The sequence below is a fragment of the Elephantulus edwardii genome, unplaced genomic scaffold, assembly GCF_000299155.1.
Source record: "Elephantulus edwardii isolate Elephantulus edwardi_28Jun2011 unplaced genomic scaffold, EleEdw1.0 scaffold00229, whole genome shotgun sequence".
Lineage (NCBI taxonomy): Eukaryota > Metazoa > Chordata > Mammalia > Macroscelidea > Macroscelididae > Elephantulus > Elephantulus edwardii.
This window is the reverse complement of record NW_006399979.1, coordinates 1,347,013-1,366,540: the sequence shown is the minus strand read 5'-3', so window position 1 is coordinate 1,366,540 and position 19,528 is coordinate 1,347,013. Positions and strand designations below refer to the sequence as shown.

Sequence of the window (19,528 nt, the reverse complement as noted above, 5' to 3'; positions counted from 1 at the left end):
ATTGGCACAGGACAGAGCAGAGTTTAGGGCTGTTGTACATAGGGTCGCTATGAGTCGCAGGCGACTCGACGGCACATAACAACAACAACAACAACATAAATGACACTAGAGAAGATACACCATCTTTCTTCAGTGGAGTAACTGGTAAATCGGAGCCACTAGAAAGATACTGGGTTAGCAGTGCAACTCTCCACCAACAGGCTACGAGAGCTCACCTTATGGCTAAGTTGTCGTAAGGTACTGTAAACTTCACTATGATAAATAGCAACCTTGTGAACAACAGAGCTAAACCTAGCCTTATCCTGCACTATTATCTCAATCTCTGTCATGTTCAAGCTTATTGTAATAGTCACTGCATTAATCTATCTTACGGAGGTACCTTCTCTCTTAAATTTTACCTTTCCCACAATAATGTTTCTCTTCAAGGACAGGTTCCTTCTGAAAATATTCCTAAGTAAGGGAGATAAAGTTTCACTATTCTTGCCTCCAAGGAGAGCTCTGTTTGCACTTTGATCTAGATTCATGTATTTATTCTGGTTACACTTCCTTCTTGTTGTTGTTATGTGTTGTCGAGTTGCCTGTGACTCATAGTGACCCTATGTGCAACACCTCTGAACTGTGCTCTATTCTGAGCCAAACTTATCATCTCTGACACACCTACTCTCATTACCCTGGTCATTGAGTCAATCCATCTCATTGAGGATATTCCTCTTGCACTATCCCTCCACCCTTTCAAGCATGATGTCCTTCTCTAAAGATTGGTCCCTCCTTGCAACATGCCCAGAACATGTCAGATGAGGCTTCAGCATCCTTTCTTTAAAGGAGCAGCCTGATTTCACCAAAGACAAACTTGATTTCTCTAGGACAAACTTGTTCTCCTATCAGTATATTCAATACTCTTCTTCAGCACCGAAGCTCAAAGGCATCAATTCTCTTTCTGTGATCCCTAGTCATTGTCCAGCTCTCTGATCCATAGCAAACAATTTCTAAAACCATGGCCTGTATCAGACACACCTTAGTCTCCAGACTGACATCTTTGCTCTTCAATACTCTGGAGAGGTCCCTGACAACAGATGTTCCTAATGTAATTAATTCATCTTTTGATTTCCTGGCTTTTGGTACCAAGACTGTTGATTGTGGAGCCAAACAAATGGAATCTGTTAACTATTTCAGTCTCTTCACTGTTTATTATGATGTTGCGAATATGCTGCCAGTTGGCTCAGTGAGAATCATTGTTTTCTTGATGTAGAGCTTCAATCCATATTTAAGGATGCAGTCCTTGATCTTTGGCAACAAGTGCTTCAGATCCTCCTCAGTTTCGGCAAGCAAGGTTGTATCATCTGCATAATGCAGGTTGTTGATGAGTCTTCCTCCAATCTCCAACCCTGATACCACATTCCTCCTTATATAGCCCGTCTTCTCAGATAAGCTGTTCTGCAGATAAATTGAAAAGGTGTAGAGATAGGATGCATCCCTGGCATACAGCCTTCCTGATTTTGAACTTTGTAGTGTTTCCTTGCTGTTTTGACAACTGCCTCCTGGTCCAAGTATAGGTTTCACATAAGCACAATCATTTTGGGATTTCCATTCTTCTTAGAGTAACCACAATTTTTTGTGTGATCTATACAATCAAATGCCTTTGCATAGTCAATGCAACACAGCAAGACATTCCTCTGGTATGCTCTGCTTTCAGACAGATTCCATCTAATATTAACTGTAATATTCCTAGTACCATGGCTTCTTCTAAACCCAGCCTGCATATCTTGCAGTTCTCTATTGATGTGCTATTCCTGTTGTTTTTGGATAATTTCTTAATGTTATCGTGTAGGTGTTGTTGATTGCCATTGAGTCAAGGTTGACTCATAGAAACTCTATGAAAAAAAGACCTAATGCCTTTCCATAGCTATCATAAAAATAAATGATATAATAATGATTCAGTGACTGGGGTAATAGGGATGGGTGTGTCAGAGGCAATGCGATTGGCACAGGATAGAGCAGGGTTTAGGGCTGTTGTACATAGGGTCGCTATGAGTCGCAAACGAGTTGACGGCACAAATAACAACAACAACAATAATAATAAAGATGTCATGTGAGATTGTCTGTCTTTTAAGCTAAAAAGTAGAAAAGAAATTTTTGAAGGATCTCACAGGACAGAGCAGAGTTTAGGGCTGTTGTACATAGGGTCGCTATGAGTCGCAAACGAGTTGACGGCACAAATAACAACAACAACAATAATAATAAAGATGTCATGTGAGATTGTCTGTCTTTTAAGCTAAAAAGTAGAAAAGAAATTTTTGAAGGATCTTGTCTGGTATAATCCACAGGAAATTGCTTTGCTAACCCAAAGCCATGTGTCTCTGGTGGTTCAAATATGCCAGTGGCTTTCCAGCAGAAAAATGGACAGTCTCCTCCCATATAATTTACAGCTTTAAAAACCCAGTGATGGGTGGTGTGTATGATTCATGAATCATTTATAACTTGATGGCAATGAAAATCTGAGTGTTATTGGTTTTTTTTAAAGAAATTCTTGTCTCTACCATGGAAGCAAGATTCTACTGAAGATTATCCAAAAAAGACTGGAACAGTACATCAGCAGAGAACTGCCAGAAGTCCAGGCTGGGTTTAGAAGGGGTCGTGGTACTAGGGATATTGTAGCTGATGTTAGATGGATCTTAGCTGAAAGCAGAGAATACCAGAAGAATGTCTATCTGTGTTTCATTTATTATGCAAAGGCATTTGACTGTGTGGATCATAACAAACTGGCTGACTCTGAGAAGAATGGGAATCCCAGAACATTTAATCGTGCTAATGCGAAACCTATATTTGGACGAAGAGACAGTCGTCAGAGCAGAGCAGGGCAACACTGCATGGTTCAAAATTGGGAAGTGTGTATGTCAGGGATCTGTCCTATCTCCATACCTTTTCAACCTGTATGCAGAGCAGATTATTCGAGAGGCGGGGCTCTATGAGGAGAAGCGTGGCGTTAGGATTGGTGGACGATCTATCAACAGTCTGAGTTATGCAACCTTGCTCGCTGAAACAGAGGAGGACCTCATGCACTTACTGCAGAGGGTCAGGGACTGCAGGTTTCAATATGGACTGAGGCTCAATGTCAAGAAGACAAAAATTCTCACCACTGGACCAATCAGTAGCATCAGGATAGATGGCGAAGAGATTGAGATTGTTCACAGCTTCAGTTTGCTCGGCTCCACGGTCAACACTCTTGGCACCAGTAGCCAGGAAATAAAAAAATGTATTGCAATGGGAAAGTCTGCTGTTAGGGACCTCTCCAAAATAGTCAAGAGCAACAGTGTCTCTCTGGAGACTAAGGTGCGCCTGATACAGGCCATGGTTTTTGCAGTCACTTGTTATGCATCAGAGAGTTGGACAATGACTAGGGAGGATAGAAGGAGAATTGATGCCTTTGAGCTGTGGTGCTGGAGAGGAGTGTTGAATGTACCATGGACTGCCAGGAAAACAAACAGATTCATTGTAGAGAGGATTAAACCAGGCTGCTCCTTGGAGGCAAGGATTCTGGGGCTTCGTCTGACATACTTTGGACATGTTGGAAGGAGAGACAGGTCTTTAGAGAGGGACATCATGCTGGGTAGAGTAGAGGGATGGCGCAGGAGGGGAAGACCCTCTATGAGGTGGATTGATTCAGTGACTGGGGTACTCGGGATGGGTGTGTCAGAGGCAATGAGATTGACACAGGATAGAGCAGGTTTTAGGGCTGTTGTACATAGGGTCACTGTGAGTCGCAGGGAACTCGACAGCACATAACAACGACAACAACTACCAGAAATAAGAGTTGAAACAGACCATTATTTTATGCATATAGACTAGACTGTATTGAATTTAGTATTTCTGAGACTTAAAGCCAGTACCTTTACTGTGATTGGAGAAATTAGATAGATGCCTAAGGCAGAAAATCAGAGAGTTAGAAAGTGTAGGTGGTAATTAGAAGGTTTAAAGGTATCAGAAGGTTAGAGCCTATTGTGGACCCAGGTTAGAGTTGGGAAGATGAATCTCTAGGAAAAGTACGTGTTACCCGTGTCCCATGTCAGAGGATTGAAGGCATCAACAGTATCTGTAGTGATACATTCTGGGAATCAGACATTGGCTTTTGGGAGATAACCTCCTACTGAAGAGCATGAGGTTAGACAGGAAAGTAGTGAGGCTAATTTTTGAAGGGTATATATTTGGAAGCAGGAGTGTCATCCACTTCAAAATAACATGCTTCCAGAAATTCTATGAACTTTAATAAATGTTGATAGTTTAATAAATGTTGATAGTTGTAGAGGGTCTTCAAACCTTTGTTCATAGGGTCACTATGAGTCATGCTTGACTCTTGACTCAAAGGCAATCAACAAATTAATTTATATATGTATATATAGCAAGACTCTAGTTCTCTGGATCAGAAAGGACACAGGTAGAAACATTCCTGAGCTTTATACAGTGCTTTTGTAATAGAGTTGACTTAAAGTCCCAGAATGACTAGACACTGGGAACCTATGTTGAAAACAAAGATTTAAAGTTAGGAAGTTTCTAAATTCCAACATCTAGCCCTCTGTCAAATAAGATTTAACTAAGGATGAAAGAAGAAGAACTGATGCCTTTGAGTTGTGGTGCTAGAGAAGAGTCTTGAACAGACCATGGACTGCCAAGAAGACATATAGGTCTGTCTTGGAGAGGGTGAAATCAGGTTTCTCCTTGGAGGCTAGAATTTTTAGCTCCATTTCACATAGTTTGGGCTTGTGGCCAGGAGGGACTGATCCGTGGAGAACATCATGCTCAGAATAGTGGAGGGACAGCACAGGAGAGGAAGGCCCAGGATTAGATGAATTGATAACAGTAACTGGGAGTATGGGTGTAGATGTGTTGGAGTCAGTGAGACTGGCTCAGGAAATCAGGAAATTAAGGAACTGAACAGAAGATTTAAAAGGGGAGCTCTCGAAGACAAAGCAAAGTTTTAAGGTGAAAGAGCTGGTGTTAGAAAATCAAAAGGGCCAAACTTACTTGGCATTTAATTGAAGAAACTGAAAAGCAGATTCAAGCCCTGAGTGCAATACTTATGGATGCTGTAGGCAGAATACTAAATTACCCAGGAAGCATCAAAAGAAAATGGAAGGAGTACAGAGTCCCTGTACCAAAAAGAATTGACTGACACAGAAAAATTTCATTAAACAATCTATGATCAAGAGACAATAGTGTACAGGCATTTGACTGTGTGGATCACAACAACTTGTTGCTAACATTGAGAAGAGTGGGAATCCCGGAACACCTGATTTTGCTCATTAGAAACCCATACTTGGACCAGGAAACTGTCTTTAGAACAGAGCAAGGAAACACTGCATAGTTAAAAATCAGGAAAAGAAGGAAAAGAGTGCATTAGGAATGTGTCTTGTCTCCATGCAGAACTTATCTTTTGGGAGGCTGGTCTTTATGAACAGGAATGTTCTATCAGGATTGGAGGAAGACTCATCATCAACCTGTAGTATGCAGATGATACAACCTTGCTGAGGAGGAGGACCTCAGGCATTGCTGTAGAAGGTCAAGGACTATAGTTTTCAGTATGAATTGAAGCTCAATATTAAGAACACAAAGATTCTCATCACTGGCCCAATTGGTAACACTGTGATAAATGGAGAAGACATTGAGATTGTTAACAATTTCAGCTTGCTCGGTTCCATAATCAACACTCTTGACATCAGCAAGAAATCAAATGATAAGTTACATTGGGTACTGAGGAGCAACTATGTCAGTCAGGAGACTAACGTGTACTTGATCCAGGCCATGGTCTTACAATTACTTGTTACACATCTGAGAGCAGGACAGTGACTAAGAATACTAGAAGAAGAATTGATGCCTTTGAGTTGTAATGCATGGACCGCCAAAAGAACAAATAGGTTTGTCCTGTAGAGGGTAAAACCAAGTTGCTCTTTGGTGGTAAGGATTGTGAAGCTTCATCTTACGTATTTTGGGCATGTTGCCAGGAGAGAGGGAGAAGGACATCATGCTTGGAAGGGTGGAGGGACAGTGCAAGAGAAGAAGACTCTAGAGGAGATGAACTGACAGAGTAACTGGAGTCATGGGGGTAGACGTGTCAGAGATGGTGAGATTGGCTCAGGACAGAACAGGGTGTAGAGCTGTTGTTCGTAGGGTTGCTATGAGTTGCAGATGACTTGACAACATATAACAGCAAAAAACAACAACATACCAGGCTACCTCCTATGCTATTCTCACAGTCTCTTCTATGAGTAAGCCCATTATTGCAAGAGCCTGTGATGATGAAAGAATTAGCAAAAAATAAGGCCCCAGGAATTCACTATATACCAGTTAATATATTTCGGCAATCAGATGCTGCCTTGGATGTGCTCTCCAAGTTGTGCCAAGAAATCTGGAGAATAACCACCTGTAAGAGATCGATATTTGTTCACATTCCAAAAAAAGATGATCTGACAGAGTGTGGAAATTATTGAACAATATCATTAATATCACTTGCAAACAAGAGTCTGCTGAAGATTATTAAAAACCCACTGGAACAGCATGTTAACAGAGAACTGCCAGAAGTGCAGGCTGGGTTTAGAAGGGGTTGTGGTACTAGGGATATTGTAGCTAATGTTAAATGGATCTTGACTGAAAGCAGGGAGTACCAGAGGAATGTCTATCTGTGTTTCATTGACTATGCAAAGGCATTTGACAGTGTGGATCACAACAAACTGTGGCTGACTCTGAGAAGAATGAGAATCCCAGAACACTTGATCATGCTGATGCGAAACCTACAGTTGGACCAGGAGGCAGTCGTCAGAACAGAGCAAGGAAACATTGCATGGTTCAGAATTGGGAAGGATGTACACTAGGGATGTGTCCTAACTCTATACCTTTCCTATATATAGATATAGATATATAGATATAGATATAGATATAGATATAGATATAGATATAGATATAGATATAGATAGATATATGTATGTATGTATATACGTATACATACACATATACATACATATATATGTATATATACAGAATAGATTATCTGGGAGTCTGAGCTCTATGAGGAGAAACGTGACAGGATTGGAGGAAGACTCATCAACAATCTGTGTTATGCAGATGATACAACCCTGCTTGCTGAAACTGAGGAAGAACTGAAATATTTGCTGCAGAATGTCAAGGACTGCAGCCTTCAATATGGATTGAATCTTAATATCGAGAAAGCAAAAATTTTCACCACTGGGTTGATTGACAGCATCATAATAAACAGTGAAGAGACTGAGATTGTTAACAGCTTCAGTTTGCTTGGCTTCACAATCAACACTCTTGGCACCAGCAGCCAGGAAATTAAAAGATGAGTTGCATTGGGAAAGTCTGCTTTCCAAAGTATGGAAGAGCAATGATGTCAGTCTGGAATCTAAGGTGCACCTGATAGATGCCATGGTCTTTGCAATCACTTGCTATGCACCAGAGAGTTGGAAAATGACGAGGGATGATAGAAGGAGAATTGATGCTTTTGAGCTGTGGTGTTGGAGAAGAGTTTTTTTTTTTAATCAAATGGATACTTTTATTAGAGTCATAACACTTACAAAATAAATTTCTCTTCTGCACAGAGTAACCAGATTTGAAGACCAACACTTTCTCATTTTTATAGATAAAATATAAAAGAAATTATTAAATGCCATATTTTTTGTTCAAGTACTTTGTCACTCAATTCACAAATCTAGAATGCAATCAACCTACAAATCTAAATATTCACAGTTGAATATTTAGAGTTTTAAGCTTGGTTCTTAATGATCCAGAAGTAATCCATTCACACAAGTGCCACCAAAGAAGTTTAATAAAACCATTTAATTTATGCCACCAAGCATACATCTGCTATAGCTTGAAAACAAAAATAAAACCTTGCAAATAAATTTAGAAGCCTAACTTTAAATAATTCCAACTGGAATGGACTATATATTCTTATGGCACATTTATGACTTTGTAATATACTATTGCTAATACAGGTTTAGTCTGTGGTGTGGAGTTAAAAATACCAAGAAAGTAGGATATTATCCAAAAGATATGGCATGAGGACAGAGTCATAAGACTGATTTCCTCAAGTCACATACAGAAACATCTTTGACCTTTAAAACCATACCACAAATAAAGCAATGGTTTCATTTCCCTTTTTTAGGGAAATAGCCAGCATAATAACTATGCTACTTACTCATAGTTGTTGTATTTTCAATTTAGCTAAAAAGTAAATTGTTGAAGGACTATAGTAACCAAAAGACCCTCTTTTCCTGAGACAAACCTCATTGGATAAGGAGCAAGAACTTTGCTGGGGCAATGTACAGTCACTGGGGCTGTCTTGTAATCCTATTCAAGCTACTTGGCACCTTTTTATGACCAGCATCCCAACACTCAAACTACTTGCCAACACGTTAGAACAGACCCTCCACTGGATTTCCAGGGTCCGTATATATGGATTAGAATACTTTCCTGTGTTGTTCATCCACAGTCTGTGCTTATGCTGTTCTTTAAAAAAAAAAAAAATTATGTATCTGATGCAAATGAAAAGGCAACATTGATGTCCCAGGCTGTTTATCAAAATATGTAAGAACCCCTAACCTTAAACTATATTTAATACTCTATTAAAATTTAACTTAGAAAGTAATGCAAAATAATCAGAAGTAAAAAAGTTAACTCTTCAGGAAATTCTAAAAAGATTCACATATCCACACAGATATTTGTATATTCATGCATAAGAGCAAGCAACTGTATACTGAAGCATAAATAAGTCCAAAGACAGACGTAAGGAGCTAGATTCCAGCGCCAGTGAATTGGGGTCTCATGGCTTTCTAAAGGAAGTCTGATGACAGTCTTGTTCTGTTGCTAGGCTGTTGGGTAAACTGAACAACTAGGGTTCACGTCATACATTATTTTTTCCTTCATCCAAGCCTGTTGATGTCTTTTGAGAAACTATGTGCTCCATTCAAAGGTAAGCATTTAACTACTAACATAAAGGCAATGTAATTATTGCATAAAGAAACTATTATTATGTGGCTTACTGAATTGGTTTTATAACTTTCATGACTGATTGAATGAAATACAAAGCACATAACTAGGATTTGACAGAAGAGGTCATCAAACTATGGCTCATCGGCCACATCGAGGCTGCTGCTTGATTTGGTGAATAAAATATGACTGGTTCACAGGCATACTCGTTGGTTGATATGCTGTCCATGGCTGATCATGTTATAATGGCAATGATTGAGTTGAGAGACTATGACAGAGAAGTGGCCTTCAAAGATTAAAACCTTTACTATCGGGCCCTTATCATAGGAGGTGTCAGCTTATGCATGTTTTATAAAAAAAAAAAAAGACTCATTCGGTGGAAGTCTACGTGAAGTGAGGGCTAAGAAAACTTTAGTCATCTGTTAAAATTAAGGTGCAGGTGACTTATCAACCATCCAGGAAGAGTAATACTTTTTCATGAAAAAGAATTGCTTATTTTATGGAAGTGATGAGTAATTTTCTTGAAAAATGAGCAAACACACAGATGTAGGTAGAATTGAAATGTGAGATGAAAGGCCATTTCTCTGTTTAGCATCATCATAAAATAAGATTCCGTCCACGAAATGAAGTAACACTTGCACTCAGATTCTCTCTTTATATTTAAAAAATACTTCTGGAAGGGTGCCATAGCTGGACGAATGGGATCCAAGTTGATCACACACATGACGTACATAAATGGAGGGACAGAGACAGTTTCTGAGGAGTGTTACGGTCGCCATCTTCAAAAAGCCAGGGCCAAACTGCAACCATAACAAGCTGTCGTCACAAAGGCAAAAATTGTAGCTGCCACGTTTATGTTGTACTTGTTATCATCCAGAAGTGGCTGTATGGCGGTAGTTGTATTACAATGCAGATCGTGCAGAGATGTGGCTGTTGCTTCCAGTAAAAAGGCTCCAAAGTAGAAGACAGACACAATAAAGTGGTAAGCAAAATCCAGGAAGTTCCAATTGGCATCAATCTGAGTCACCATGCCAGTCAGGAACAGGCCCAGGAAGAGGAGGGAAAAGAAAAACGCTGTCACGGATACAAACATGACCCATCCTTGTAGCAGTGGTAGAGGAACATTGGACGAGGCGACCAGAATCCAGACAAGTCCCCCAAACACGATCTCCAGGCAAACGAAGGCGCCTGAGTAGGTCCACAGGATGCCGGGGCCGGCGGGCAGGGTGACCCAGGGCGCAGGGAAGGCCACGGTGGGGTTCGGGGGCGGCGGGACTGGAGCTCCGCTTCCACCGCTGCGTCTCCGCGCGCCGCCGCCTCCTCCTGCCGCCTAGGCTCCAGTGGCTGCCGGCTCCGCGGTCCGCGCGTGGGGAGGGGCGTGGCCGCGAGGCTTGGAGAAGAGTTTTGACTATACCATGGACTGCTAAGAGAATGTACAGGTTCGTCATGGAGAGGGTGAAACCAGGCTGCTTCTTGGAGGCAAGGATTCTGAAGCCTCATCTGACATATTTTGGACATGTTGCAAGGAGGGACCAGTCCATGGAGAGGAATGTCATGCTTGGGAGGGTGGGGAGACAGCATAGGAAAGGAAGACCCTCGATTTGATTGATTCAGTGATGTGGTAATGGGGGTAGGTGTGTTGGAGACAGTGAGATTGACGCAGGATAGAACAGGGGTTAGGGCTGTTGTATATAGGGTTGCTATGAGTCTTGGGCAACTTGACGGCACATCACAACAACAACAGACAACAACAACAGCATAAGTGAAACCATGCTACATCCTGTGCCTTTCTCACTATCTCTGTTATTGCAGCACAGAAGCCAAGGAAGCTTCAGATATAAGCTGTCAGATCAAGAGCTGCACAATGGGAGATGGATGTTGAAGGGAGTGGGTAGAAGTGGATGGGTATCCTGGCAGCTGGTGGAGCAGGGAAATAAGTGGGTAAAGACATGTGTACCAAGGGCCGGGACAACACTGATATTAATGGTTAACTCCACAATAAGCGATATATCTTTCACTTTTCTGTCAAATGCTGGTGTGTCTGATACTTTAAATCTGAACATTTAGATTAAGACAGACTAGGAAGAAGGATTGGCCATCCACTTCTGAAAAAATAGGCTTCCGAAAACCCTATGTACAAGAGAACATGTGTAGAATAACAGAAAGGGCAACTGAGGTAGAGCTTTCAGGTATGGAAATACAAAGGAAGAGGAACACTTGTAAGTAGACACTAGTGATTGGAACATGGAATGTGAGAACCATGAATGTAGGAAAATTAGATATTGTTAAGGAAGAAATGGAACACATAAATATTGACATAGTAGGCATTGGAGAGATGAGATGGACTGACATGGGCGTTTTGAGTCAGGTGATCATATGATATATTACTCTGGAGATGAAAAGGTGAGGAAAAATGGAGTTGCTTTCATAGTTAAGAAAGTCATTTCTAGATCCATATTAAAAGTACAATATTGTGAGTGACAGGATGATATCCAAACACATACAAGGAAGGCCAGTGAATACCACTATCATTCAGATAGATGCACCAATAACCAGAGCCAAGGAAGAGGAAATAGAAGATTTTTACCAACTTTTAGAGTCGGAGATCGATTGAACATGCAATCAAGATGCATTGATAATGGGTGACTGGAATGCAAAAGTTGGGAACAGAGAAGAAGATTCAGTAGTTGGAAAACGTGGACTCGGTGACAGAAATGGAGCTGGAGAGAGAATGATTGAATTTTGCACAATGACTTATTCATTGCAAATATGTTTTTTAAGAGACATAAATGAGGTTATATCCATGGATTTCACCTGATGATATTCATAGGAATCAGATCGATTACATCTGTGGAAAGAACCGCTGGAGAAGCTCAATATCAGCTGTGAAAAGTAGGCAAGGAGTTGATTGTGGTATAGACCACCAACTAGTCATATGCAAGTTCAAGTTGAAGCTGAGGAAAATTAAACCAAATCCACGGGAACCAAAATATGACCTTGAGTCTATCCTACCTAAATTTCAGAACCATCTCAGGAACAGATTTGAGGCCTTGAAAACTAATGAGCGAAGACCAGATGAGTTGTGGGTGGATATCAAGGGTATCATCCAGGAAGAGTGCACACGGTCATTGCAAAGACAGAAGAGGAAGAGAAGACCAAAATGGGTGTCAGAAGAAACTCTGAAAATTGACTGGAGCACAGAGAAGCCAAAGCAGAAGTAAGACTTCAAGATATTGAAGAGTTGAATAGAAGCTTTCAAAAGACAGCATGGTATGACAAAGTAAAATATTACAATGACATGTGCAAGGAGTTGGAGTCAGAAAATCAAAAGGGCTGAACTCGCTCAGCATTTCTTAAGCCTAAGGAACTGAAGAACAAATTCAAACCTCGAGTTGCTATAATCAAAGGATGCTTTAGTCAGAATATTAAATGATCCAGGAAGTAGTAAAAGAAGATGGAAAGAATATACTGAGTCACTGTATTGAAAGGAATTGGCAGACACGGAAGAATTTCATGAAACAACATATGAGCAAGAGCCTATGGTGATGAAGGAAGAAGTTCAAGCTGCTTTGAAGGAAATAGCAAAAAATAAGGCCCCAGGAATAGGAATAGATGGTATACCAATTGACATATTTCAGCTAACAGATGCTGCCCTGGATGTGCTCACCAAGTTGTGCCAAGAAATCTGGAGAACAACCACTTGGCCAACTGACTGGAAGAGATCTGTATTTGTTCCCATCCCAAAGAAGGGTGACCCAACAGAGTGTGGAAACTGTATAACAATATCATTAATTTCACATGCAAGCAAGATTTTACTGAAGATTATCCAAAAACGACTGGAACAGCACATCAGCAGAGAACTGCCGGAAGTCCAGGCTGGGTTTAGAAGGGGTCGTGGTAGTAGGGATATTGTAGCTAATGTTAGATGGATCTTAGCTGAAAGCAGGGAATACCAGAGGAATGTATATCTGTTTTTCATTTACTGTGCAAAGGCGTTTGACTATGTGGATCATAACAAACTGTGGCTGACTCTGAGAAAAATGGGAATCCCAGAACATTTAATCGTGCTAATGCGAAATCTATACTTGGACCAGGAGGCAGTCATCAGAACAGAGCAAAGGAACACTGCATGGTTCAAAATTGGGAAGGGTGTACGCCAGGGATGCGTCCTATCTCCATACCTTTTCAACCTGTATGCAGAAGAGATTATCTGGGAGGCTGGGCTCTATGAGGAGAAATGTGGGGTCAGGATTGGTGGAATATCTATCAACAGTCTGCGTTATGCAGATGACACAACCCTGTTTGCTGAAACTGAGCAAGGACTGAAAACATTTGCTGCAGAGGGTCAAGGACTGCAGCCTCTAATATGGGTTGAGGCTCAATGTCAATAAGACGAAGATTCTCACCACTGGGCCGATTGGCAGCATCAGGATGGATGGTGAAGAGATTGAGATTGTTCACAGCGTTAGTTTGCTTGGCTCCACAGCCAACACTCTTGGCACCAGTATCCAGGAAATGGAAAGACGTATTGCGATGGGAAAGTCTGCTGTTAGGGACCTCTCCAAAGTACTGAAGAGCAATGGTGTCTCTTTGGAGACTAAGGTGCATCTGCTACAGGCCATGATCTTTGCTATCACTTGTTAATGCATCAGAGAGTTGGACAATGACCAAGGAGGATAGAAGGAGAATTGATTCCTTTGAGCTGTGGTGCTGGAGAAGAGTATTGATAGTACCATGGACTGCTAGGAAAACAAACAGATTCATCCCGGAAAGGGTCAAACCAGGCGCCTCCTTGGAGGCAAGGATTTTGAGACTCTGTCTAACATAGTTTTTACATGTTGTAAGGAGGGACCATATACTGCTCACCCCGAAAGGCTTCTTGAGGTCTGTATTGTTTTTTGTATCTGTCAGAGAAACAGGTTAATTGTAAACAAGTCAATAAGTTAGTTTAATCTAATACAGTGTATACCTTTCTTTTAAATTGGATTGTGATCAAGTTGTAATCAATTACTGAGAAACTGGTAATTTTTATATATTTTACAGTGTTTGCAACGATACTTTTTTTTCTTTTTTAATATCCGCAGGGCAAACTCAGAAAATGAACCTTTTCCAATCAATAACAAGTGCCTTGGATAATTCGTTGGCGAAAGATCCTACTGCAGGTAAGTGTCATTTGTGTTTCACCATAGGTGGCACTGGAAGGACTAGTGGGCTAGTGAGTAAGGAGTTGTGCTGCTAATCCAAAAGCAGACAGTTTGAGTCCACCAGCTGCTCTGAGGGAGAAAGATGCCTGTCTACTCTCATATAATTTACAGCCTCTGAAAACCCACTGGAGGGTCAGCTGTGAGTTGGTTCTGACTTGACAGCACATAACAAGAACATGGGTAATACAAATTATTAATAAACCTGTCTTCTAGTAGAAAGGTTGTAGGTTCTAGTTCACTCAGTCATGTCTCAGAGGAAAGGCTTGCTGACCTACTAACCTAACACTTGCTGTAGAAGCCCTGAAGAATACTAATACAGCATTTTTGTGGATTGGAATTCACTGACTAGCATCAGATTTATGGTAATGTGTTCAAATGCAGTGAAGGTTTTTTTGCAATAATGTTTCAAGCTCAATGTTTAGCGTTGTATCTACCTGAAATTTTAAAAGGTTAAGGGATTGATATCAGGGTTGTGGTAAGACTGAGAAAAACTGGATAAATTGTGTGTACTGCACTGAAAGAGATGAGGGAGTGAATAATTTAAAAGCGATGTATGATAGGGTATTATGGTTATCACAAGTGTCCACAATTAAGGCTGAATAGTGGAATGTACTTGGGTCGGTGGGAGGGGTCTGGGGGGATTGTGTACCAGGGAAGGAGTGTTTCTTTTGAAAGAGAGAAGCGAACTGGGGGTGTGGGGGGGTGTGTGGGCGGCGTAGCAAGGAATGAATGGAAATCCAAAATCTCTGTAAATGCTCATTAAAATTATTTAGAGGAAAAAAGGTTCCTCTCATTACTAACCAGTTCTTACAGGAGATCGGTGAGTTAGAAACCTCTGACTTATGTATAAACCTATAGTTATGACAAAACTCTTGTAAAGTCTATGATACTAAAAACTTGAGGTATGTATAATGTTTGCTCATGAAAAATGAGAACTTCTTTGTGATACTTATCAAAATAATGCTGAAAAAATTATAGTACAAGTAGTAAGCAAAATAATTTCTTAATAAACTAATTCAAATTTTTTGAGTAAAAAAATAATATTTTACTAACACTAAAGATGTTTTGTTAGAGTACATGGAAGTATTTAACTTTTTTTATGCAGAGAAAGGTACTCTGTATGGTATATATTAAGAAAAAAAATTGACTGATAGTATGTATAAACCATATCAAAATCTTCTGACTTCTCTACAAATTCAGCTTAAAGTTAGATTTAGGATGGACCCTCATCTGGGAACTGCCTGCATGTATATATGTAATTACCAAGTTTATTTTTTCATGTAATATATGTGGCTCTGTTAGAGTATTGATAGCTTCTGGAATAGTATCTATAGAAACACTGAATATACTACCTTGTTCCAATATCATAAAATTAAAATTTTCATTTTTACATTGGGAGATGTTTCCATTCAGCTTGAGTTTCTTTCTTTTTTTTTCTTCAATACTTTTAAGAATAAAGTACTTTAATCTTCATATTATTAAATGATTGGTAGAAAAATAGTTGTCTTTCCAATGTATGTTTAAAAATTTGATTAAAATAAAAAGAAAATCAACCCTCAAACTCATTGGCTTTGAATTGAAACTGACTGAAAGCTGATCAAGCCTCCCTCAGGTTTTTGAAGCCTGAAGAATCTCGTGGGAACTGATTATTCATTTTGCTACAGAGCTGTTGACAGATTCAAGCTGATGGTTTATTTGAACTGCCCGTGAGGTGTCACTTTTGAATTAGCAGCAAAACTCCCTGCAGATCAGCTTTCTTTTTTCAATGAACTTTATTACCTTAAAATTACACTTGAGAATCTATAGTTTGTTTTTTAATTACATTTTATTAATTTTAATGAACATTTACAGAGATTTTGGGTTTCCATTCATTAATTGTTGCGAGAATCTATAGTTTTATAGTCAACTGGAAAACAGGTTATATTTTAACTGAAGTGAGATTTACACTTGAGTATGAATGATTCCTTATTCTGATAATTCGCACTGCTAAAATAGAAAAAAAACATATCCACAGCCATTGAGTTGATTTCATCTCATGTGACCCTCCATTGGATTTCTCAAGAAGTATAATTTTTTTTTTTATTTTAATGAAAGTTTACAGAGACTTTGGATTTCAATTTATTCATTCATTCATTGTTGCACACTTTTCACCCTGCCCACCCCTCCCCCCCAGTTTGCTTTTCTCTTTGAAAAGTAAAAAAAAAAAACCAAACCAACACAAACCAATGACAAACCTTTCATTGTTGTACATTAACTCCTACACCCCAGACCACTGACCACTCCACTATGTAGCTTTCATTCTGGACTCTTGTCATGACAATAATAACATATATTCCTCCTAAACAGTTCTCTTCTTCATCTGTTTCAATGCAGTATACATTATTTATCCTCTCTTACCTTCCACCCAACCCTGATATCACTCTTGCTTCACAACAGTGGTACTATGCTGTATTTGTCCTTTTGTGACTGAGATATTTCACTCAGTATAATGTGCTCCAGGGTCACCCATTTTGTATAATATTTCACAAGTTTTTTTCTTTTTCAATGCAGCATAGTATTCCATTGTGTAAATACACCAGAGCTTCCCTATCCATTCATTTGTTGATGGGCACTTGGGTTGTTTCCTACTCTTTGCTATTGTGAACATAACCACAGTAAACATGGGTGTGCATATACCTGCCTGGGTGGCTGTTATGGTCTCTTTGGGGTATATTCCCAGTAGTGGAATTGCTGGGTCAAATGGTACCTCTATTTGCAACTTTTGAGAAAGCGCCACACCTCCTTCCACAGGTGTTGCACCATTTTACGCTTCCACCAAAGACAAAGATTCTCACCACTGGACCAATTGGCAGCATCAGGATGGATGGTGAAGAGATTGAGATTGTACACAGCTTTAGTTTGCTTGGCTCCATAGTCAACAGTCTTGGCACCAGCAGCCAGGAGATTTAAAGGTGCATTGCAATGGGAAAGTGTGCTGTTAGGGACCTCTCCAAAGTGCTGAAGAGCAATGGTGTCTCTTTGGAGACTAAGGTGCGTCTGATACAGGCCATGGTCTTCGCAATCACCTGTTATGGCATCAGAGAGTTGGACAATGAGCAAGGAGGATAGAAGGAGAATTGATGCCTTTGAGCTGTGGTGCTGGAGAAGAGTATTGAGAATACCATGGACTGCTAGGAAAACAAACAGATTTGTCCTGGAAAGGGTTAAACTGGGTGGCTCCTTGGAGGCAAGGATTCTGAGGCTCCGTCTAACATACTTTGGACATGTTGTGAGGAGAGACCGGTCCTTGGAGAGGGACATCATGCTTGGGAGGGTGGAGGGACAGTGCAGAAGAGGAAGGCCCTCTATGATGTGGATTGATTCAGTGATTGGGATAATTGGGATGGGAGTGTCGGAGACAGTGCAATTGGCACAGGAGAGAGCGAAGTTTAGGGCTGTTGTACATAGGGTCGCTATGAGTCGCAGGCGACTTGACAGCACATAACAACAACCAACAGTGAATAAGGGTTCCAGTTTCACCACAACCTTACCAGTATTTGTTACCTGCTGTTCCCTTAAATTTTGCTATTCTTACTGGGGTGGGATGATAGCTCATAGTTGTTTTGATTTGCATCTCCTTTAGAGCTAGGGATTCTGAGCATTTTTTCATGTGTTCGTCATCTGAAGGTTTTCTTTGGTCAAGTGTCTGTTCATATACTGTGCTCATTTTTCAATTGGGTTACCTTTATCTAGTTGTGATACTTGACTATTTTATAAATTCTAGATATAAGTCCCTTATTAGACATGTCATTACCAAATATTTTTTCCTTGTCTGTGTCTTCCCTTTTCACCCTGTTGGAAAACTTTTTAGATGAGCATAGGGATTTTAATCTTAGAAGGTCCCACTCATCTATATTATCCTCTCTTAGTTGTAGGTTTTTCAGGATGCTTGGAAGACTGTTTATGTTGTGGATTTGGGTTTCTAGATTTCTTCCAACCTTTTCTCTAATGAAATTTATAGTCCTTGGTTTTAGTTCTATGTCCTTGATCCACTTTGAGTTGGTTTTTGTGTATGTAGTGAGGTGTGGATCTTGCTTGAGTTTTCTATACATAGTTTCCCAATTTTGCCAGTTTTAACCATTTGTTAAAAAGGCTGTCATTTTTCCACTTACCTGATTTCATCTCCTTGTCAAAAAATCAGTTGACCATAGGTAGATGGGCTGATTTCCAGGTGGTACTGGTACAGGGACAAACACTTAGATATACGTTTTTAAGGAAGAAACTGCCCATCTTTCTCTTTGAAGTGGCTGGTAGATTTCAGCTGTCAATCTGTTTTGATTAGCAGTCTAACATATGACCAGCTCTGCTACCAGAGCTTGGATTATGGTTTTCTTTAATAACATTATGAATTGAAAAGGTTTCTGTCATTAATTTCCCTCTTCCTTCTTTCTTTTTTGGTTGTTACATCTGATAGTACTTACTTATTTAATATTTACAGAGTCTGATTAACATAAGTTTTCTTATTTCGGCTACATGAGAAAAATTTAATTCATACCCAACTGTTTTCATTTTGGTAATATATTAATAGTAATTTCTTAAATAGTTATGTTATAAATCTTTGAAAGGTGATACTTATTAACATATATCATCTTAAGTTTAATTTCAAACAGGAAAAAGAAGACTTTCATATTTTTAATTTACTTTCCAGTATAAATTGTGGCTAAAGTAAATATATTGTTGATTGCTGTCAAGTTGTGCACGACTTATAGCGACCCTGTGAACAATTGGCCTTTCTATAACTATCGTCATTTATCAAAGTTCATACGGTTTCCAGAACATAGTGTGCTCATTAATTAACTAATGCTTGGTATCTACAATTCTTTACTTCATCCATAGCTACTGACTCTAAATTTGTTGCATATTGCCTCCTAATTAGTTGCTCAAATTTTATCTGATTTGTTTAGAATGTTTTCCAAGAGTGATCATTCTCGTTTAGATGTCTCATTAGTAAAATTAAGTAAGTTTAAGCATAGAGAGGTTGAATTATTTTATCAAAGTTAACAAAGATATTTAGTTTACAGTTTTGGAATTATTTAGATCTCTTGATATCTACTATTTCATTTTCAACTTATTATAAAGCTTCTTTCAATTTTCTGATAATATTCTTTGTCTTGCTTACTATATTGTAACCATTCTGTAATTGTTTCTTTTTTGTTTCACACAATCTTTTTTTTGGGGGGGGGACACAATTCTTTTTTAAAAAAATTTTTATTTTAATAATTTTAATGAACATTTGCAGAGATTTTGAATTTCCATTCATTCTTTGCTGCACTTCTCTCCCTGCCCAG

The 19,528-nt window shown here is 39.5% G+C and overlaps 1 protein-coding gene across 1 annotated transcript in view; it reads left to right on the top strand.

Annotated features, from left to right (window-relative positions):
• The window catches only part of BCKDHB (branched chain keto acid dehydrogenase E1, beta polypeptide), a 454,972-nt gene that overhangs the window by 23,698 nt on the left and 411,746 nt on the right, over positions 1-19,528 (top strand). Inside the window, exon 2 of the mRNA XM_006898429.1 lies at positions 14,082-14,159. Coding sequence (XP_006898491.1) covers positions 14,082-14,159 — 78 coding nt within the window. The remainder of the gene's footprint in view (positions 1-14,081; positions 14,160-19,528) is intronic.